Source organism: Chiloscyllium plagiosum, chromosome 28 (genome assembly GCF_004010195.1).
Source record: "Chiloscyllium plagiosum isolate BGI_BamShark_2017 chromosome 28, ASM401019v2, whole genome shotgun sequence".
Classification (NCBI taxonomy): Eukaryota; Metazoa; Chordata; class Chondrichthyes; order Orectolobiformes; family Hemiscylliidae; genus Chiloscyllium; species Chiloscyllium plagiosum.
The window spans coordinates 36,034,312-36,058,469 of NC_057737.1; the positions used below are offsets into that span (position 1 = coordinate 36,034,312).

Consider the following 24,158-nt stretch of genomic DNA (forward strand, 5'->3'; position numbering starts at 1 on the left):
TGCTGCTGTTTTTGGGATCTTACAAAGGAAGTACAAGGAGGAAGATGTGAGCAGAGAAGTGTGACAGGAGTTAAGCGTCAATACATTAGCGAGGGTTTGAAAGTAACCATGACTTTGAGGGGAATTTTTTTAATGTACAAGTTGCCCAATTTCTATTCTTGTACCTGCTCCCTTGTTCTTCCAACCTATGACCTTATCAACAATAAATCCTGACGTCTTTCCTCGTGCTTTCCTGAAATCTCTATCTGGGGTAAAGAGCCACACTTAGCTGACTCCTTGGGTGTGTAGGAGTGCACGGTGAGCCCGTTATGTTTGAAAGCGCTGAATGTGTGGCACAGTGCAATGGTGCAGCCTCTGTGTTGCAGGGTGTCCCCAAAAAAACAATGATGTGATATTCACCATAACATGACCATCCCTGGAGCAGATACATAACACTAAAATGGGGAGGGAGCTTTCCAAAGACTTTTTTTTGAGAAGTGTAACTTATGCTTTTGGCCTTTTAGGTGAGCATTGCCAAAGGATGGATTGATCAAAGGGATATTGTTGATTTTTTGCACTTCTTAAAACAAAGTTGTTCATTACCTGATAAAAAGGGACAGCAATATCACGTATGAGCAGGGAGGGTGGGTAATTCAAACAGACTCAGTGCAGAGTTTGAAATAAGAACCATGATGGTGAGGTTATGTTTCGATAGTATCTGTTGCCATTGCTGGTGCAGTAAGAGCTTAGACAGGTGGGCTCCACTTCCTTTAGAGTTGGAAAATGATGAAAGGTGGCTGATCCTAGTGATGCCTACCCCTACGCCCTCCTCCTTTCCCCACATCCAGGAGCCCCACACAGTTCTTGTGTAGAGTTTGACCCGGACAATGTCTTGGGCCAACTGCAGCACATACTGAGCCTCAGGGTGACCTCACAATGTGATGCAGTGACACTCCTCAAACAATCCGACAACTCCACCCCTTCCCCCCAGCTCGCCTGCACCCCTCACTCAGTTCATCTCCAGCACTGCAGGAAGGAGCTGGTCAGTCAATTCAGAGTCACCACAAAAAGATTACAACAAACATTCAAAGCAGATATACAACTGTCAAAGGAAACAAAATGCAACAAGATATTTACACATATACAGAGGAACCTCGATTATCCGAAGGACACGGGCAGGGAAGTATTTTGTTGGGATAATCGAATGCCGGATAACATTATGTAGCCAAGCATCAGGACCTTGCGATCTTGTCGGATAATGCGATATTTGGATAAACGAATGCCAGATATTCGAGGTTCCTCCGTAATAATAGAAAGGGATGGAGCTCTCTCTCTCTCTCTCCCATTCCCTACAAATTATATTGCACAACAGAAGCACAGGGATGGGGTGGGGATTAGGGTGCAATTTAAGGCTGATAGTTCCATCACTTTCCATTTGAGTAATGATCCCAGCCAAGGGAGGAGCATTGTCCATTACCAATTGATACACCCAGCCCCCTCCCCTATCATGTTACTGTGGAGGATCGGGTGGGGGAGCAGGGGTGCGAGCTATCTGGACTGTATCACAAGATCCCGTGGCATTGCTACCTGCTGGTAAACCCCCAACTCCCAGTAAACAGGTGTCACAACATGATTCATCTCTCGATAACACAAAGGAGGTCTCACATTAACCCTTCACTAGCTACAGCGACTGAAGTGACAGCTGCGATTGGGAGAAAAGGTGCCACATGAAGGTTGGGAGCACTTTCAAAAAAGAAACGTATTTATAAGAAGTCCCCTTGAAATTGACACTTTTAAAAGTAATTCTCACCGATGTTTCTCCCTTTTGTCTCTTTGGAGTTAAAGTATGACTCCTCAGCAGTATGTCCTATGCTTTCAAATAGCCATAGGTAAGGCTAGACAGTGAAGAACAGTAAAATATTCGCCTGTGATAGGCATCATGACTGAATGTGAATTCATCCCCAGCTGCACACCCCAAATTTTCCAATGCAAGTGGCTGGACACTAAGTGGAGACAGTGACTATGATAGCTGGCAAGTTTACCCTGTCTATTCTGAGCAAATGAAGCCCAATGAATTATTAGCTGTTGTCATTAGTAAAGACAAAGGGACACAGGTTTAAGGTTTTGGACATAAAAGGAATTGGGGAGTGTGTGAGAAATAACTTTTTTCTTTACACAGGCAGTTGTAACAGCCAAGAAACTTCAGGAGGTGATCAACGATTTCAAATGGGAACGGGGTAGAGTCATACAGCACAGAAATAGATCGTTTGGTTCAAGGATGTTGAACAAAAGAACCTTTCAGGGCTATATCAGTACACGATGATGGAAGCACAGACTGGATTGTTGCTTTGAAAGCTAACATGAACTCAATGGGCCAAACAGCCTCCTAGAGTGCTGTGATGACTGTATTCCACCATTCTAACTTAGGCTGAGATTTACTAAATCAGCTTAGAGGATAAATCAAGTTTGGGGCATTCTCTCAATGCAGAGTGAGAACTAATAGAATGGGAGGGTAGTGGGTTCAGACAATGCGACACACAATGCAAGATGGAATAACTTGAGGGGATATTTTCCTGACTGGAACATGAGCTAAAGAAGACTTCATTAAAGGAATCAGTAGATAATGGACTTTCAGTAGTTAAGGACTGTGCTGATGCAGAGTCTGCCTTGCTAACTTTATCTGCACTCTGCAGAAACATTTTAACAGATCAGTCACTGACCAGTAGTTATCAAGAACACCTGGATTTCTCTGGCACTTGGAGAGTAATTTTTATCTTCTATGCCTGAGAGGGTTAAATATTTTTTAAAAGAAATATTCTGGGACAGAAACTGAGAAATAAAAAGACCTTTGTGCTGAAATGTGAATTACAAGTTAGAAATGTTTTTGTTGGAAGAATGAAGTGTTTATATGGAAAGTATTAAATGTAAGGGAAAGAAACATTTTAAAACTGGATATTTCACGTTGGAGAGAGTGTCAGCTGTTTCAGAGAATCAGTTAAAAGATCATATAGTTCTCAGATTGGTTTAGGACTTGTTTTCTTTTTGTGTGTGTGTGTTAATTATCTGTCCTTCTCGCCAGAAGGAATTAACTGACCCTGTGGTACTTTGCACTAGTGGGTCGAGTGAGCTCCCACCAGTTCACTGGGCAAACAGCCACTCCTTATGGCCAACTCCCTGCTACCCTCATTGTCCACTGACAAAGATTCAGCAAGTCACTGAAACACAGAGCAGACCCCACTTCTTCTGCAATACAACAGTCGCAGTTCCAACAGCAACCATTGGATAACAGCTCCTGCTGGTTCCCACATTTACAGGGGAGCTGAAGCAAAGTGCAAGCTCTGTCCACCCCGCCTACCAGCACAGACCAACAGCTCAGTCTGGGGTCTCCTGCTTCTCATTGCTTTAAACTGCCCTTTAAAGAATCTTTCAGTTAAATCTAAGAAAATCTTGTGGTAAAACATCTGCGATCTGTTTTTTTTACAACAACTAACAAAGCATCTTTGGGAATGACTGAGAAATTAATGTAAAAACGTGTACCTTAGGAGTAAAAATGAAGATTTAAAACAAGATCAACGTTTAGTCCATTTTGTAACACTCTTCGAGACTGTACACCTCCACAATTTGGCTGCAAGGCTTTGAAAATGAGACTGTTCCAAGCTGCCTGACTGCAAGGAGAGATTGATAACATTTTCCCTTCTACAGGCTTGGCACAGTGACATTCAGAAGCACTCTGTGCTTAAACAGAAAAAATTCCATTTTCAGCTCAAAATGATTCAAAACTCTTCCACCCATGTGTTCTGTGCTATAGATGCCGTATTCTTGGTGATGTTAGGAAGAGATTATCCACTTTCCGGCTGTCTATACCCCTCAGTATTCCACACATCAACAGGTCTTATAATGGGAGTTATCTTAAACCTTTACATGGATTTTACAAGAATTCTGAAAGAAATCCCATAGGTTAAGAGGCATCAGTAATGTGGCTATTAGAATTAGTAAATAACGTGGCCAAGGGGTTGGTCCCTGAGCCTCGTACTAACTCGGTGTTGAATACAGCTGGTGTTTTTACCTGGTGTTAGTTACACATGGGTTGGATTGTCCAGGTAAGGGTCCGTTTTGCTCATGTGCACCATGACAGATGGCGCCTTGTAGTGGCAGTGGCTGGCAGAGCAGCTGACCCCACTGCAGGGCTTCCCTCGAGTCCTCACTGACAGTTTTCTGCTGCACAAGCTCTGCCAAGTCTGCAGGGTCTTGGAGCTCCAGACCCATATCCCGCTGGTGATGCCCACCACCAGGGACATGAAGATCTTCAACATGAAGACAGCGACGGTGGGCACTGAGATGTCCAAGGTGCAGTCCAGAATCCGTCTCCCTGGATAGGCCAGACAAGGCTGCTCAGAGGCAAGTACCTTCCAGTATTCCATGTTCAACCTCTCGTAGAAATAGCAGACAATAACGCACGTGGCCGGGACAGTGTACAGTATGGAGAAGACCCCGATCTTCACCATTAACTTCTCCAGCTTTTCCGTGTTAGTGCCACCTGTCTTCATGATCCTGCGGATGTGAAAGAGAGCCACGAAGCCAGTTAGAATGAAGGAGGTCCCTATCACCAAGTAACAGGACAGAGGGATAAGGACAAAGCCAGTGAGAGCACTGACATCCATACTGCCGACATAACACAGGCCGGTCAACTCATCGCCGGCCACCTTCCTCATGGTCAGGATGATGATGGTCTTCATGGCTGGCACCCCCCAGGCTGCCATATGGAAATAGCTGCTGTGCGCTTCGATGGCCTCATGGCCCCACTTCTTACCCGCTGCCAGGAACCAGGTTAAGGTCAGGATGACCCACCAAAGGGAGCTGGCCATGCCGAAGTAGTACAGGATGAGAAAGACGATGGTACAGCCTGTACTCTCTAAGCCCTCTTGAATGACGTACAGCTCACCGTTCTCCCGGTCACAAGCGATGTTCTCAGCCCCGGCCACTGAGCGGATGATGAACGCCACGCAGTAGACGTTGTAGCACATGGACAGGAAAATGATGGGTCTCTCGGGATACTGGAAGCGATGAGGATCCAGCAGGAAGGTTAGCACAGTGAACGCTGTGGAGATGAAGCACAGTGTGGACCAGACGGCCATCCAGACAAAGGCAAAGTCTTTATCGCCCTTGGACCAGTAGACATCCACCCCTGGGGAGCACTTCGGGGCACAGGACAGGCTCTTCTCCACGTACTGGAACTTGTCAGGGTTGGCACAGGAGCCAAGTGGACCCTGGTTCCTGCCCTCAGCTGGTCCTGGGATCCTGGCCCGAGGGGCCACGGGCAGCATGCCCTGGCCTTTCTGTGGCTCACCGGTGGCATTCTCAGGTGCCTCCATGCACAGAGCGTTGGGATCATTCCTGGTGGGCAGTTTGCTGCAATCCAGAGACTCGGGCCAGCCAAAGTTGAACTGGGCCATGATGGGGGCACAGCGTTGGCGTGCCTGCTCACACATGGGTCTGCAGGCTGGGATGGAGGTGGAGACCTGGCTGGTGCACATGGGGGCATACAGGGAGCACAGGAAGAGCCTGAGGTGGACGTGGCATCCGTACTCCACCAGGGGGGCAAACTCGTGCAGCTTGATGGCTGCCTCCTGCTGGTTCTGGTGCCCCATGTAGTTGGGCATCCGGGTCATGTTGTAGCCAATTCCCAGGCACATGGGGATCTCGATGGGCTGGCATTTGGCCTCCCTTCCTCTCTCGTGGTCAATGGAGCCGATGCCCCAGGAGCCACTGGGCAGCAGGGACTGGCAAAGGGTGGTCAGGAGGAGGCGGAGGGCCAAGTGTCCCATTCTGTGGGTGGGTGGGTGAGCAGAGAGTGGTGCTGACTCACATGGAGCTCCCTGCCTCAGCTCAGACTGGGAGGGGGTGAACAGCAGCAGCAGCAGCAGCAGGAGTTGGGGGGGGGGGGGGACACTTGCACTCTGCTAACACACGGGCCCCTTTCAATCCTTTCTCCGACTCATTGAAGACTTTGCAAGCCAGGCGCTGCTCAGACTTTCCAGTGAGTGTTTCCAGCACCAGGTCCCCCCTCCTCCTCGACACCTCCAGCGCTTGCACAATGTGAGTTCGAGGCTGCACCGCGCTCACATCCAAATCCTCAAAGCCGGTGCAAATGGAACAAAAAGGACAAAAGTTTTGATTTGTTTCCCGCTGGTTGTCTTTCGCACAGTCGGGCTCTGCTTCTGCCGGATGCTCGGTGTGTGTCTCCGCTGCACGGTACAGTACGGTCCGGTTGGTGGTGTCAGCCCCCCGGCCACACTCAGCACTAAAGCCGCTGCTGCCGATTGCAGCCGGTCCCGGGGAGATAGGGCAGGAGGGGGCGGGGCTCCAGGCTGGCCGCCCCGCCCCCTGCCGCCCGCAGGCGCCTCCCTATTGGTTCACAACCACACCAGTCCCCACCCCCTGACGCCAACCATCACCTGATTGGTCACGGCCGCCGCCACTCACACACCAGAGGGTGGAGCTGTCAATCACCCCCAGACTGAAGTGCAGACTGTAGGCTTTCTGCAGTAACTGTCCCCCCCTACTGCTCATCGCCTCCCGATTCACACACACCCACTGCAAATTAACGAGTACTTTCACTCCAACGGCAAACCCGGCTTGTGCACATCTCAGCTTCCAACATTCCTTGTTCATTGCAACGTTTTAAACTCCGGCTGTTTTTACCAGGGTCTTTCCGCAGCTATGTTTAAAAAAAAGGTGCATTATACTGACGCGTTTCGAATTGCCTCTCCCCGGTGCACAAAGCAGATCATTTTGCTCTAACTTGCAGTCTCCGAAGACGATCCAAGCGAGTAGATTTAACTTAGTACCGAGGGCGAGCTGCCAGCCGCTGGCTCCTTAAGTTAGGTGGAGGGAGGAGGGGGGGAACATCAAAAGCAGTTTTTAACTCAGAAAACGAGTTTCTTTTTAAACTCCGGACAAGGAGCTCCGATAAAACGAACACGTGCAAATGGTAAAAGTATTCACTTAATGCACAAATACAATCAGATTCTAAGCAACTGTGAACTGCCCCAAACGTTTCCCTAAACTATTCCACAAAATTCTTGGTTTGTGAATGGATGGATGGAGTGAGATCAACCCAAATTGATTTTTTTTGTTGTGTGGTGAAAACAAAGCTGCTTTAATGAATAATGTAAGGTTTTAAAAGTAAAACGCGAGCCTTTGTGGTAATGTTCATCTTCAATCTGCCCCAGGAGAGGAGTGGGAATTTGAATAATGCACAGTAGTAAAGCGCCTTACAAAGATGCGTTCTCTGTAGCTAAAGCTCCCTGTACTCGGGGCAGAGGGACAAGGTTCCTCCTCATTAAACACAAATAAACAAAACGGTTAACTTTCCTCCCTGCAAATGTCAACAGAGACGTTACTTCTAACACTTTCTGGTTTTGTTTCAGATTTTCGCCATTTGCAGTTTTCCTGTGTCTATAACTGTGTGTGTTTATTTTTTTATAAATGTAGCTGCCTCACTTGACTGTCCAGTATTTGGAAACAGTCGTGTTTGTGCTGCGTTCGCAGTAGCTTCCGGGGCTACGTTTACAAAAAAAAAGAAATGTTAATTCTGTCCGAATGGATCAGTCTCCTTCAATTCTCTTTTGAATCTCTGTCACGGAGGAGAGAGTCCTTAAAGAAGCGCCGAACAATTAAAAAGGAGCTGTGAATGCCATTAGCTCGCTTTCCCAAAAGTCTTTTCACCTCTGCACAGGGCACAACAAGAGGCAATTAGAGACAATGCCGACAAAGGAAGGAACCCGGGGGGAGAGTGAAAGCAAAGAGCCGCTGTTTTGGGGGGGGGGGCAGGTGCCTGCCTGGTTGCATTTCTCACCCTTGCCTCTTTCAAAGTGCTTGTGTTCTTCGCCTCAATACCGCCTTTCATTGCGACGGTGCTCTGGCCTTCCCGGAGTTGAAAGTAGGAAGATTGAAAATAAATAAAAGGAGCTCTTGAGTTTGCCAGACTCCTTGCTCCCAATCTTTCTTTGCACCTCTCCTAGTCTCTCTCTCCTTGTTTAGCTGCGTCCAGCAACGTTAGCTAATCACTGGAAACATCTGTCCAGGACAGGAATCACTTCCCGCCTCTTTGCTCGCCCATTTTCTCTGCATCATTTTTGTTTCCTTTCTCTTAGCCTTAACCTACATTTATCCTTAACTCCTGTCCTCGTTTCCTCTGTTCCTGACTGCTGGATGAATCTACCCCTGTTTGTTTCTCTCCCCCTCTTTGTATTTGTCGAGGTTATTGCGGCTACTTCCACGATTTTGCAGACGAAATTTGCTCTGAATTTGTGCATCATTAAATCAAGCAGGGAGGATCTATCAGATATATCGCAATCTTTGTGAATTGAAACAGCGACTGTTTGTACAGACCTACCCTCACATAAACTTTGATGTATATACACGTTTATATGTTCGAAATAAAGTACTGTGGAGATCTGACATCTGAACAGAAATTTCTGGTGAAGCTCAGCAGGTCTGACAGCATCTATGGAGAGAAATGGATTTACCGTTTCAGATCCAGAGACCGTTCTAGCAGACCCGCTGAGCGTCTCTAGCAATTCTTGTTTTTGTTTCAGATTGCCAACATCCACAGTTCATTGTTATTTCTTTTTTGTCACGACTTCTTCAGAACGGTTCCTTTCACCATAATGTGGAGGTGTCGCTGTTGGACCAGGGCGGACAAAGTTAAAAATCACACAACACTAGGTTGGAGTCCAACAGGTTTATTTGAAAGTACAACTGGTGGGGCCCACTCACATAGACCCTCTCATACACACATAAACTCACACATACACACCCTCTCGCAGGCATATACTCCACCACATTCGTGCGCACTCTCTGTCAAGCACACACTCTCACTTGCACACACAGTCTCCCTCTCTCCCCCACACACTCTCTCTTGCCCCTCACACGCACACTTACACACATTTGGGGTGCATTTGCAGATACATTGTATCTGCACACAGTCTGTAGGCAGTCAGTCCACGTAACATTTTATAAATTCCAAATTTGAAAATAGTCTGACTCAAGTTTAGGATACAGCCAACCTCTAACCCCACACCTTTACTGCATTATCTGAGCTGAGATGTTACTTTTTATACTAATAAAACCTTAAGTTGTCTTGGGACTGTGACGTGAAAGAAATTCTAGGATAACATATTAATCAATCGAAACCTGCATCCCCATTCTAAAGTGATTAAAGATTTAACAGCCACCTAGGTTTGTTCAATATATTGCACCAGTTGTATGACACTTTGATCTTTTATTATAAATTCTGTGTCCTATGATCTTGCCCCACTAGCTACCTGAGAAGGAGCAGCACTTCAAAAGCTTGTACTTCCAAATAAACCTGTTAGACTGGTGTTGTGTGATTTTAAATTTCTTTCACTATAGATCACGCTGGAACCTGCTGAGTTTCTCCAAGCTTTCTGTTTTGATGAGCTGCTAAGGGTGATGGATCCCACTGTATGATACACAGAACCGCACAATAGGACAGAGAAGGAGATGCCTCAGTTTCCCAATGCCCGCCCTCAGGAGTGATTCAGGAATTCACAAAAACAGTCCAGTGACCTTTCTTCAGAACTGGATTTGAAATATTAAGCCTGTTTTTCTCTTTCCACAGTTGCTGCCAGACCTACTGAGTCTCTCCATCCATTACTGTTTCTGCTTGTTTCAGATCTCACAGCATCCGTAGTTATTTGTTTCAATTTTATAACATCAGGAACTTGCCGACCACTAGTCCGCACTTTCAGTCCTTTCATTTTAGTGGTCAATTAGCCCCAGCGAGCAGAGAGGTGAGGGAATATGGACACCTCCTGAAGAGAAGGTGCTTGGTTTGTCTATAGGAGGGACCAACACTGCTGCATCCGAGATGTTGTTTAAAACAAGAGCTAATACAATTAATAGAGATACAGCAGAGATCAAATGGTCATGTGAGTCAAAGATTACATGGAGTGGGATTAAGTTTGCAGTGAAAACCAAAAGCTCTGTACTTCCCAAATGGAATCCTGGACAATTGCCCCTTTTGCACTTGATCACCAGCAAGGACTCAAATGATTTAGGAAAAGTTTAGCAATAGGAGAGCAGATCCACAGAACGAGTTGGAACAAATGTTTTGAGAAATCATTGCCTCTCGTAGCATAAAGACACCTGGACCAGAAAGTCCCAAGAAAGAAATTGAATTATCAGCTAGATCTTTATACTCAGTCCTGAAGGAAATTTGAGTACACAATGCTACCACAGAGGCATGCTTGACTCCCAGTTTGTGCTGATTTAATAGACCTCAACTGGAATAGCAGTGAGGCTATCATAACTGACACAGAACTACAGCCAAGATTCCTGCTCCTGATGATCACTTTTCTAGTATTATCTATTTAATCTGTTCAGGGCTGTTATTATTCACCTCTGGAGTGGGTGGGACTAGAACGCTGTCCTCCTGGTTGAGAGACAAGAACACTACCTAGAATGTGCATGGTGCACTGATGTTGGGGTGGCTTGACTGCGAGTGTGGAATGAGCTTCCAGAGGAGGTGGAGGAGGCTGGTACAATTACAGCATTTGACAGGCATCTAGATGTGTATAAAAATAGGAGAAAGTGAGGACTGCAGATGCTGGGGATCAGAGTTGAAGAGTGTGGTACTGAAAAAGCACAGTTGGTCAGGCAGCATCCGAGGAGCAGGAGAATCGACGTTTCAGGCATAAGCCCTTCATCAGAGAGGAGGGCGGAGTGGATGGTGGGAATGAAGATGGACAGGTAGGAGAGTTCAAGAGGGCGGAACCAAGTTGGAAGGTTGGATCTGGGATAAGGTTGGGGGGAGAGGAAGTGGGGAAACTGGTGATATCCACATTGATCCTGTTTGATTGGAGGGTCCCAAGGTGGAAGATCAAGTGTTCTTCCTCCAGATGTTGGTGGTTAGGGTTTGGCGATTGAGGAGGCCCAGGAAGGGGGAGTTAAAGTATTCAGCCACAGGGCTGGGTCAGTGCATGTGTTCCAGAGATGTTCTCTGAAACAATCTGCAAGTTGGCGTCCAATATCCCTGATGTAGAGGGGACCACATCGAGAGCAATGGACGCAGTAGATGATGTGTATGGAAGTACAGGTAAATTTCTGTCAAATTTGGAAGGATCCTTTGGGGTCTTGGACAGATATGAGGGGAGTGGTGTAGGTGCAGGTTTTTCACTTCCTGCGCTGGCAGGGGGAAGGTGCCAGGATTGGAGGGTGGGTTGGTGGGGGGGGGGCATGGATCTCACACGGGAGCTGCAGAGGGAATGGTCTCTCCAGAACACAGATAGAGGAGGGGAGGGAAATATATCTCTGATGGTGTGGTCTGTTTATAGGTGGCATAAATGGCAGAGAATGATGCATTGTATCCGGAAGTTGGTGGGGTACAAGGTGAGGACCGGGGAGGTTCTGTCCTTGTTGCGATTGGGGCAATCAGGTTTGCGGATTTTGGGTAGGAGGTAGAATCGGGCAGTGTGGGGCTCCCGGACTATGAGGTTGGAGGCTGTGATGGGAGATCCTCTGAGGTGATGAGGTTGTGGATGGTCTGGTAAGTGATGGTTTGGTGATGGGAGGTGAGGTTGTGGTCAAAGGGGCAGTAGGAGAAGGTGTCTGCAGGTTGGCACCTGACTTCAGTGGTGTAGCAGTCAGTGCACCAGACTACCACAGTACCCCCTTGTCTGCTGGTTTGATGGTGTGGTTGGGGTTGGAGTGGAGGGAGTGGAAGGCTGCACATTGCAAGGGTGAGAGGTTAGAGTGGGTGAAAGGGGTGGACAAGTTGAGGCAGTAATATCATGACAGCAGTTGTCAATGAAGATATTGAGGGCAGGTAAGAGACCAGCACAGGGTTTTCAGGTGGATAGGGTGTGTTGGAGGCAGGAGAAGGGGTCCTTGGAGGGTGGGTAGGAGTCTTGATGGAAAAAGGAAACCCATAGGCGGACACGTTGGAAGAAATATTCAATGTCGCAATGTGTGTTGAACTCATTGTCTGGAATGAAGGTGAGGCCTTTACTGACACCTGATCATTCATCCTCAATGAGGGGGAGATCGGGGTGGGGGGGGTAGGTGAAAACACAGCAGGTCCGGGGTGGGGGGGTAGGTGAAAACACAACCTCATAGTCCGGGAGCTAGGAGCTGGTGTAGGGCTGGACCTGGGTGTTGGGGTACAGACTGTCACAGGAGTGGGTGTGGTTGTGTGATCGAGGGTGACATCACCAACAGATATGGTACTCACCCTTGGGGGGAGGAGGGGGGTGGAAGTGATGCCTGTGGGTTTCGTGGGGGCAGACAGCCTCCTTTTTCAAAGACCGCAATTTCCCCTTCCACAGGTTGACGATGCCCTCCAGTGCATCTCCTCCACGTCCTGCAAGTCTGCACTTGAACCCCACCCCTCCAATCGCAACAAGGACAGAGGGCTCCCGTCCTTGGCCCTCACCTTCCACCCTCCAAATACACTGCATCATCCTCCGCTATTTCTGCCACCTGCAAACAGACCCCACCATCAGGGATAAATATCCCTCCCCACCTCTATCTGCATTCTGCAGAGACCATTCCCTTTGCGACTCCCATGTCAGGTCCACGCACCCCACCGACCCACTCTCCACGCCCGGCACCGTCCCCTATCATTGCAAGAAGTGCAAATCCTGTGCCCACACCTTCCCCTCACCTCCATCCAAGGCACCAAAGGATCTTTCCAAATTCAACTGAAACTTACCTGTACTTCCACACATATCATCTACTGTGTCCGTTGCTCTCGATGTGGTCTCCTCTACATCGGGGTGACAGGACGCCAACTTGCGGATTGCTTCAGAGAACAGATCTGGGACACACACACTAAACAACCCCACTGCCCGATGGCTGAACACTTTAGCTCCCATTCCCACTCTGCCAAGGCCATGCGGGTCCTTGGCCTCCTCCATTGCCAAAACCACCTGATGCCTGGGGGAAGAACGCCTCATTTTTCACCTTGGGACCCTGCAATCACACAGGATCAATATGGATTTCACCAGTTTCCCTATTTCCCTCCCCCACCTTATCCCAGATCCAACCTTCTAACTCGGGACTGCCCTCTTGAATGGTCCTACCTGTCCATCTTCTTTCCCACTATCCTCTCAGCCTCCCCCCCTCCTCGGCCCACAAGTCCCATTCCTGATGAAGGGCTTATGCCCGAAACGTTGACTCTCCTACTCCTTGGATGATGCACTACACTCTTCAAGTCTGGGTATCTGAATTGGAAGGGATTAGAGGGATATGGGCCAATTGCTGGCAAATGGGACCAGCTTAATTTAGGATATCTGGTCAGCGTGGACAAGTTGTTCCAAAGGGTTTGTTTACATGCTGTACATCTCTATGATCCGATGACTGGAATGCCCTCCACAGTTGAATAGTAACTTTGTTTTACACACTGTAAGTAATGCTACTACTTTTCCTTTTAATTCTCTTTTCTTTCCAAGTTTGTACTTAGGTATTTGTATCTAAGATGGTGCTATTAAAGGCAGCCATTGTAAAATCTTGTCACTGTTCTCCTGTATTTCTGTACTGGAGTACACATGACAATAAAGGATATTCTCTTCTATTCTATTCGATTTTTGTGATTTGTAATGTTTTGGTTCACATATGAGGAATTATCACTTAAGTCAGAGATCTGCCCACTTTGTGAGATTTTGTATCCTTCAGGAAGAAGGGAAACACTGGATGAAAAGCTGAGCTTTTTTGCCTTTAAGCCACCTAAACATTTTGTAAAGATAAACAGAATTGGCTTAAATTGCTATGTCGATAGCAGGCGCAAGGGAACCCATCCACTGGTGGTCAGCTGCAAGGACACAACAAGAAACCTTGTTTATAACTGTTAGATAGGGAGAACTGTGGGATTGTAGCAGATGTGAATCACACAGTAACAGCCTTAAATTGGACTGTTTGTGTCAATCATTAATCACCTCAATGACAAAAATGAGTAAATACTTAATAACACGACAAACAATGTTTTGTATATTGACATCATTACCCGTCACAGAATGAAATGCTGTATCAAGACCTTCAATAGTTAACAGTTCATTTATAAAGGACAGTAGGCAATAAACTTCAATGTTTTATATTAGATTTGAAGAATCATATCAAAACTAGGCTTGTGACAGTTGTGTCTGTCAACACAACCCCACATTGGAACCATGATCACTTGCATCAATTCAGATCTTTAATTTGTGCACATTTCAGCCATCTCACTGAGTTGACTCTGCCTTTGGTTAGTCAGATAACTGATGGAATAAACTTGGAACTACCAATTGTTGTAGTCATGGAATGCTCATGTGGGTGCAGTTACTGGGGGCATGTATCGTCCCAGCCTTACCTTGGAGCAGTCACTGCATGTATTGATCCATTCTGGTACTGGTGCAGTTCCTAAATGGAGAAGGAGGAGGTGTGAGTCTTGGAGATGGTGGATGCGAGTGATGGAGCTCTCCTTCAAGCTGGGAATGGGGGGAGGGAATAGACTCTAATTACCAGTGGTGAACAGGGTTATGGGGATGAGGTGAGTAAAAGGCATTGAAGTGTTTGATCAATTGTAATCATATTAAATGGTTGAGCAGTCTTGATGGGCCGAATGGCCAATTCCTGTTCCTGGTGCAGTTACTGCATGTATTCATCCAGCCTCCAATGGTGCATTCTCTGCATGAATCAATGTGGTTTCTCTCCACATCGACAGATCATCCCCATGCTACTCCTGAGCTCAAAATCTACTGAATCGACACTGCCCCTACATTCCGATGGCATTTTGTTCTTGAGAAAAGGTAATCATGACAAATCTATAGTTCTGTAAAAGTTAAAATGGAAACTATTACAGATTTGGAGCCATTCTCCTGCCTTTCATGAGTATGCTGTTTTGTGTGAGTGCAGGAGCAGGCTTGGGCCTCTGATGAAACGTGAGGTACGGTTTGTGGTTTTGACACTACCTTTGGATCCAATTGAATGTCCCTTTAGGAATGATGATCCTTTGACTCCGGTAGTTTCTGCGAAGTCCCTTTGATTTATACATGTTGTGTTGCACTGTGTGGCAGTACATCTCTGCCTGGAATGACTGTTCTCTCCCTCTTCTTGGAGTCCAACACATAACTGCTAAAGTCACAGTTACATTATCATATGGATCACCATCTTATAGGCCATTCTGCTATTACATGACAGTTGTGTTCCTCTGTAACCCTGTGCTATGGAAAATCATGCTGTGAGAAACCAGTATAGAAAATCACACTGCACAAGATTGCACATAGAAAACTGCTGTACTCTTTCAATAGGAAGTTTGTGTTATCCAACAGCATCCACAATCAATCGTGTTATAGACAATTCATGTTAACGAAACGCACGTTATACCAGAATGACCTATGTTACTTTTCCAAGTTTAATGTAATAAATTATTATTGAACCATTTTGTTAAACTATTTTCTTGAATTATTTACATTCCCACTAATTCTCTCCAAAGTCCAAACTTCATAAGTCATGCAGCTGAGTCCCTTTTATAGCTCTCCCTGGTCTTGTGCCTGTCATAATGAATACAGGGTGATTGTCATCAATTGGTTCACTGAGTGAATTACCATTCTGTGAGATGGTTTATATCATCTTCCTGCCTCTACCTCCTCAGCAGGCTAAGGAAAGTCCGCATGTACACAGTGACTGCTACCAATGTTTATAGATGCACCATGGGAAGCATCCTATCTGGATGCATCATAGCGTGGGTGTGGCAACTGCTCTGCCCAAGACGGCAAGAAATTACAGAGAGTTGTGAACCGAGCCCAATCCATCAGCCTTCCATCCACTGACTCTGTCCTCGCTTTCCTCTGCCTCAGGAAATCGACCAACATAATCAAAGAACCCTGTCACCCTGATCGTACTCTCCTCCACTTTCTTCTATTGGGTAGAAAATCCAAAAGTTTAAAAACCAACAGATTCAAGAACAGCTTCTTCCCTGCTGTTATCAAACATATGAGTGTACCTCTCAAAGAATAAAGTTGATCTTTCTCTTGACCTTCTCTGTAGCTCTGACATTATATTCTGCATTCTCTTATATTACCATGATGCACTTAAGTAAGGTGTGATTTTTCTGGTTAGCATGCAAAACAATACTTTTAGTTGTATCTAAGTACACGTGTCATTAATCAAATCAAGTCAAAAATTAAATTTCTGATATTCAAACTCAATTGTTCTGGTAGCCTCTCGTAAGATTCCACCTTTTCTGTCTCTGCTGATCACTCAAAAGGAATTTGAATGACAGAGGATTGTGGATGTTCTGTCTGCCTAAGGACAGTGCCTTGATTTTCAATCTCAGATCCATATGTTTTAAGCTGGTTCTAATATTGATAATGTTTTTACTTTATGCTTGGAGTTATACCAGTTCTTTCTGTTTTTCTGGTTAATTCATTTGCAAGATTCTTACTTGTTCCATGGATATATGGTGTGATATCCAGTCTCAGATTTTGCTTCGACAATATAACTTGTGTTCAAAGTAGTTTGAGCATAGCCACTGCTGCTAGTGAGAATCTATTATTTAAGACTGTCATTCTAAATGTCACTCTGAATGAAGTCCTAAAGATTATTTTTAAAACGTAACATTTTCTCCACTCTCTTGGCCTCCCTCTTGCCCTGTAGTGAAGAGGAGAGTCAGGAATATAATTAATTCCGTTGTCTTCAACAAGTGTCCAAGACAATTTAATCTGGAAGATCACGGCTTGAGGAGATATTTTCCTTCTTTTATTACTGCTCCTTCCGTTGTCATGTGTACTCTGCTAGTTTCTAACCATCTCAAATAGTAATCCACTCTGAGCAAGTATGCCTTTCCTTTAAATACAATAATACAATAAGCTTCAATCTGCAATTTGAGAGGGAGAGGGTACAATCGGAAGTGACAATATTTCTATTGAATAAAGGGAACTATGGAGCTATGAGGGAGGAGCTGGCCAAAGTTCAATGGTACAATACTTTAGCAGGGATGACAGTGGAGGAACAATGGCAGATATTTCTGTGTATAATGGAGAAGATGCAGGATCAGTTCATTCCAAAAAGGAGGAAAGATCCTAGGAGGAGGCAGGGGTGGCCGTGGCTGACGAGGGAAGTTAAGAAACATATAAAGTTAAAAGAGAAAAAGTATAACATAGCAAAGATAAGTGGGAAAATGGAGGACTGGGAAGCTTTTAAAGAACAACAGAGGAATGTTTAGAAGGAAATATGCAGAGAAAAAAATGAGGTACGAAGGTAAACTGGCCAATAATATAAAGGAGGACAGTTAAATTCAAAGAGATCTAGTCCCATCCTGTCACAGCCTGTCTGGAAAACCAGACACTGTTGGAGTTCTGTTGTCATTTGCCTATTTATTGCTAAACTACAGCAGGATGACATATATTCTTCCATTGCTTTGGAAATTCTTGGCTGCCAGACTGATTATTGTACATGAGTTCGACATTTCACTCAGACCACCATGATTCTTGGAAGGACTTTCTCCCTCATGACTCTCAGAAACACCAACCTCTGACTGAGACTAATTGACTGTTCACTATTGTTAGCTGTTTCCACTATTCACATTGTTTCTTTAACAGCAGTTTGTTTGGAGTACATATGAATCTAACAATATATAGATTAGGAGCAGGGGGTAGGTCACTCAGCTTCTAGCCTGCTCTGTCATTCAATAAGATCATGACTAAGTTAATGTGGCCTCATCTCCATGCTCCTGCCTATTGCTGATAACCTTTGACTTGTTTGTTAGCTACCTCTGCATTAAAAGTATTCAACTAACCTACCTCCACCATTATCTGGAGATTGAGGTTCCAATCATTATTTCTGTCTTATATGGAAAGCCCCTTACTTTAAAACTGACCCCCCTATTTGTCATCTCTCCCACAAGGGGAAACATCTTTTTACTAACCACTTTGCAAATGCTTCTCAGGCTCTTTTTGATCTTTTAAAATAACCTTTTCATTGTTTTAAACATCAATAGATATAGGCCCTGTCTATCAAACCTTTCTTCATAAGATAATCCCCCATCCTAGGTATCAATTAAGTGAGCCTTTTTTCAACTGACACAATTAAAGTTGGAATCTTTCTTAACAAGGAGATCAAAATTATACATAGTGCACTATATCTAGCTTTACTTCTGCTTTATACAGCTATGTATTAAACAAAGCACTCTATAGAAATTTTGTAATTGCACATTTGGGTGGTTCCATCATCCAAGCAATTAATATAACTTGTGAATCATTGAGGCGCCAGCACTAATCCCTGTGGTTCTTCACTTAGTGCAACCTAACTACCTGAACAATTCTCATTTATGTATCAATTTAGCATGGCCAATCTACCTGAGCTGCACATCTGTGGACTGTAGGAGGAAAGCCACGCAGACACAGGGAGAATGTGCAAACTCCACACAGACAGATGCCCGAGGGTGGAAGCGAATCCTGGCCCCTGGCAATATGATGCAGCAGTGCTAACCGCTGAGCCACCATGCCACCCTTGATGTCAGCTTTCCAAAATGTTTGAAAATTTTCACCAATGTATTTACTAGCCACTTCTTCTAAGTCTGTAGGGCTTGGTCTATTCTGGACCTGGTGAGTTGTCTGCTTCTGGTTCCAATGATTTTCCCAGAAAGCTTTCCTAGTTGAAAGTAACTGCTTTAACTTCTGATAAACACTGTGGGGTTACAGTGCTTTATTTGTCCCTCCAACTCCATTTTGATTTAGCCCTTTCCCCCCTCTCCTTACTTTTGATGGTTTGCATTAGACTTAATGGGCTTTGCTTTTAACTATTCAGTTGACGACATGGGTAATTTACTCATGGCAGTTAATAGCTAAAAACCAAAAGGAGAGTCATGGTGATTTGGTGTGAGGGAGAAAAAGCTGTTCAGTTGTGCTCGATAGCATTTCTGGGCAGAAAAAGAAAGAAATAAAAGGGTCACTGTACTTGAAATATTGACTCTGTTTCTTTCCTCCAGGCCTGTTGGGTTTCTCTGATGGTTGCTGTTTCTGTTTCAGATTTCCCCAGCATCCACAGCTTTGTTTTGCTTTAGCTTCTTCCCTGCTTTTCCCCTTCTGAGCTTCCCAGACTCATTCTCTAGAGGAGTAATGCTACCTTAACTTACTCTTTTACTTTATAAATACCTGTAAATCTCCTACTCTTTGTGTTGTTTTTATATTACTAGCTAGCTTTTTCTTGACCTCTTGAGTTATTCTTTCCTGTACTGTATATTCTATCCAATCTCCTGCCTTGGCACTCATGTTTGTAGAATTACATGTATTTTTCTTAGAGTTTGATGCCATCTTTAACTTCTTTATATTAACCACAGATGATACATCCTTCCCTCTGTGTCTTTCTTTCTTACTGGAATATACATCTTCTGAATTTCTGACACATCTCTCCAACTGCCTGCTACTGTGTCTATCCTGATCAATCTGGAACCTAATTTCCCAGTTAACTTTAGCCAGCTGTTTTCTTGCTCCCATAATTGCCCTTTATTTAGTTTGAAACACTAGTTTTAAATCCCTCAAACCATCAGTGCTACTCATGTCTTCACAATAGGTAACTAATTTAAAAATCCATTTTTTAGCAAAGCTTCCTGATCTGACCCAGTTTTTGTGCTTTTCTGATTTATTGTAGCTTTTTTTCTGAAGCTGATAAAGATTTTGCTCTATCTAATGAAAATGCTTTGCCTTCTGAAGTAAGGCCGAAGTCTGGCGTTTCAGCCTTTTCATCAATAACTCTGGACAATGTGGCTGCTGTGACCCACATTTTCCCTGGTACTTGCAACGGGAATTCTGTGCTTGGAGAAATGTAACTTTCTGTAGTGTACCAGCTGGCTTGCTGTAGGCATGCCATCTCTACTCTCTATAGCTAGCTTTCATTTTAGTTTGTGGCAGCTGTCAAACACAGCAATGTGAGCTTCAAAGTGTGTGGCAGGGTTTGAGTGAATTTTCAGAGCTGTAAGAGTCCCAGCTATTGCAACAAAACGCCTCGGAAGGATTCAATCAACTTTGAAGTTGCCGGGTGAATCAAAATGGCTGTGTTTTCAAATCCCTGCTACTGAATCAGAACTGGAATTTATTCCAATTTCACTGGAAAGCCAACAGAATATCTACAGAATTGAATAAAAAGACTTAGCAAATAGAGTCGAAACCTTGTTATCAGGAAAGAGTGTTAAAATTGTACAAGATGTTCATTTGGCCACATTTAGAATACTGTGTACAGTTCTGGTCGCCACATTACCAAAAGGATGTGGACACTTTGGACAGAGTGCAGAGAAGTTTACGAGGATGCTGCCTGGTATGGAAGGTGTTAGGTATGAAGAGAGGTTGAGTAGGTTAGGATTGTTTTCATTAGAAAAAAAGAGATTGAAGGGGAACCTGATTGAGGTCTACAAAATCATGAAAGGTATAGACAGGGTGGATAGAGATAAGCTTTTTCCCAGGGTGAGGGATTCAATAACGAGAGGTCACGCTTTCAAGGCGAGAGGTAAAATGTTTAAGGGGGATACACACGGCAAGTACTTTACACAGAGGGTGGTAGGTGTCTGGAACCCATTGCCAGCAGAGATGGTAGAGACAGGCACGGCAGATTCATTTAAGATGCATCTGGACAGATGCATGAGTAAGTGGGGAGCAGAGGGATACAGATGCTAAGGAATTGGGCGACAAGTTTAGAGAGTGGATTTGGATTGGCTCAGACTTGGAGGGCCGAAGGGCCTGTTCCTGGGCTGTAAACTTTGTTACAAATTATACTGCAGCCTAAGCCTCACTGAGGAGCAGAGAACCCAGACTGGAGACATTTTGTAAAGTCTTGAAGACATACATTGAGCCCGAATGTTACTTATCAATGGTATGTGACCAATGTCAGAGCTCAGTGGGAGAAAGAGACTTTTCGTTGTTTATTCATGAGACATTAGTATCACTAGCCAGGCTATTATTGTTGTCCATCCCTAATTGTCCAGAGGTCGATGAAAATCAACCACATTGCTGATGGTCTGGAGTCACATGTCAGCCAGACCAATTAAGGAAGGCAGATTTCCTTCCCTAAAGGGCATTAGTGGACCAGGTGAGGTTTTACAACAATTGACATATGGTCACCATTTGGCTAGGTTTTTAAACCAGGTTTTTAATTGAACTCTAGTTTCACCATTTGCCGTGGTGGAATTGTAACCCATACGCCCTGAGCATTAGCTTCGGGTTCTGTGTTACTAGTCCAATGAAATTACCACGACAGCACCACCTCCCTTATTGATCAATGTATGATGGAACAGTCACACCCAGCTGATGAGTTTGGAGCACAGAATGATGAACTCATTGGAAATAGAATTGTCTTAGGCAAAAGAGACCATGCCATGAGAGTATATCTACTGAGAGAGGAGAAACATGCTGTCAAGGATGTTTCAGTGCTATTAAGAAGGCATACGGTGTGTTCGGTTTTATTAGTAGAGGGATTGAGTTCCAGAGCCGTGATGTCATGCTGTAACTGTACAAAATGCTAGTGCGGCCTCACTTGGAATATTGTGTACAGTTCTTGTCGCCCCATTACAGGAAGGATATGGAAGCATTGGAAAAAGTGCAGAAGAGATTTACCAGGATGTTGTGTGGTCTGAAGCAAAGGTCTTATGAGGAAAGGCAAGGGACTTGGGTCTGTTCTCATTGGAGAGAATAAGGCTATGAGACATACACGATAATCAGAGGATTAGATAGGGTGGACAGTGAGAGTCTTTTTCCTAGGATGATGACATCGCCTTGTACAAGGGGACACTGCTGCAAATTGCGGGGTGATAGATTTAAGACAGATGTTAGAGACAGGTTCTTTACTCAGAGAGTGGTAAGGGCATGGAATGCCCTGCCTGCCAATGTAGTTAACTCAGTCACATTAGGGAGATTTCAACAATTCTTGGATAAGCACATGGATGATGATGGGATAATGTAGGGGAATGGGCTTACATTAATTCACAGGTCGGTGTAACATAGAGGGCTGAAGGGCCTGTTCTGCGCTATTTTGTTCTATGTTCTATGTTCTGGGGCTTAGTGGTTAGCACTGCTGCCTCACAGTGCCAGGGACCCGGGTTCAATTCCAGCCTTGGGCGACTGTTTGTGTGGAGTTTGCACATCCTCCCCGTGTCTGCGTGGGTTTCCTCCGGGTGCTCCGGTTTCCTCCCACAATTCAAAGATATGCAGATCAGCTGAATTGGCCATGCTAAATTGCCCATAGTGTTAGGTATATTAGTCAGGGGTGAATATAGGGTAGGGGAATGAGTCTGGGTGAAATACTCTTCGGAGGGTCAGTGTGGATTTTTGGGCCGAAGGCCCTGTTTGCATACTGTAGGGGAATCTAATCTAATCTAATCTAATCTACGTTAAGGAAGATACCAATGTGCAGAAGCTGTAAGCTTGTCAATCATCAACCAAAAAGTGATAATGGGTGAACAGATGAGGCCTTGCATAATGCTGAGACATATCAGGATGAGTGAGAAAAAGCATATTGGAAAAACAGAAAAAAATATTTATGGAAGAGCCAACAGAATGGATAGTGCAAAGGACAGCTTCAAAAACTGAGGAGCAAGCTGCACAAAAGAAAATATGTGCAGCATGGGGAAAGCAATACTCGAACTGCAAGAAGGTGAATCGCTTTGAGCACACACGTTTCGATAGAAATAAGCAAAGCAAGCCTATTAAAATGGCCACTAGAAAGACATCGACCAATGATTCTGATGAAACAATCTATATCATTCAACAGGTTGGTATTGTCAGATCTAAGGATGATAACTGACTTGTGACATTTAGAGTGATAACTGCAGGAGGACAGCATCAAATTAACGTAAAGTGCCTTTAGACACTGGTGCTGTGTGTAACAACAGAAACTTCAGAGACGTATACAAAATGGCTCAAGGTTGTGACCCGGAAATCAAACTGTCCAAGGCAAGACTGAGGCCAGAAAGCAAATGAAGTTGAGAATGCAATGAAATGGAAAGAACGAGGACCTGGAGCTCCAGATAGTAATGTTAACCAAAATCCACACATCTCAGCTGAGGTTGAAGGACTGGTGACCCTACACATGCCAAAGAGATTTGCAGCATTTCACAAGCTGCTAAGCAACTGACTGCTAGGCAGAGTCTTGATGATTAATAAGATGCTGTTAATGGTGTTGAATGTCATCTTAGTGACTAACACCCCAAAGTAGACGAGAGTGTGAGACCCACGCAGCATCTGTCAACTTCAGCAAAGAGTGTTCCAGCTGGCCACATGCACAGTCTGCAAGAAAAGACTGAGGAGCCTCCCTGACCCAGGAGGGCTTAAATAATGGAAAGAAAGATTTTTAAATAAGGCCAAAAAGTACTGTTCCTTGAGGAGCTGGTAGCTGATGGTAAGCAAGAGAGAACAGAAGAGGCAGTGATGACAGAATAGTTGAAGAAAAAAAAATTGCAAGAATAATGGAAAAAAAAAGAAAGATGGGATTGAAGATGCTTGAGGTCATGTATGTAGGTCACATAAAAGGACCTTGCCTATAACTTACAAGGTGAGAACTGCAGCAGAGTTACAGTGACCAATACATGTGAAAGCAATGCAATGAGTGATTGGATTTGTGAACTATCCAATAAAATTCTTGTCTCGTTTGCCAGCAGAGTGTGAACCTCTCTGAAAAATCAAGGATATCCAGTGATATTGGGTACAGAACAAGATGTTTTCACTTGAATGAACACACTAGCACCAGCAAGCTCTGAATAAAAACAAGGACTGCAGATGTCGGAAACCAGAGTCTAGATTAGAGTGGTGCTAGAAAAGCACAGCAGGTCAGGCAGCATCCGAGGAGCAGGAAAATCGACGTTTCAGGCAAAATCTATTCATCAGGAATAGATTGGAAACCATCAACCCAATAAAAATGTTGAATTTGAAAGAGACTCTGATCCAGCACTCTCCTCACCATGAGGACAATAATTCCCAGGGAGGGAACACCATCTCAGGAATGAATTGATATCATGTACTGCATGGATGGGTGTGCCATTTTGGGCCTTCCCAACTAACTGACTCATCAAAAATCTTAGTATTGCCAGAAATTATGGCCCAGTTGCCCTCAGGTTGGCCTGCCCAGTGGATTCAACCTCTTTCTTGAGAATTAGATTGTCTCTTGCCTGCAAATATACAGCAGCTTTTCATTGT

The 24,158-nt window shown here is 44.8% G+C and overlaps 1 protein-coding gene across 1 annotated transcript in view; it reads right to left on the bottom strand.

The window, feature by feature from the left end:
• The window catches only part of fzd9b (frizzled class receptor 9b), a 48,969-nt gene extending 43,078 nt beyond the window's left edge, over window positions 1-5,891 (bottom strand). Inside the window, exon 1 of the mRNA XM_043718708.1 lies at window positions 4,046-5,891. Coding sequence (XP_043574643.1) covers window positions 4,056-5,804 — 1,749 coding nt within the window. The 5' untranslated portion in view covers window positions 5,805-5,891 and the 3' untranslated portion in view covers window positions 4,046-4,055. The remainder of the gene's footprint in view (window positions 1-4,045) is intronic.
• Window positions 5,892-24,158: the final 18,267 nt, after the last annotated feature.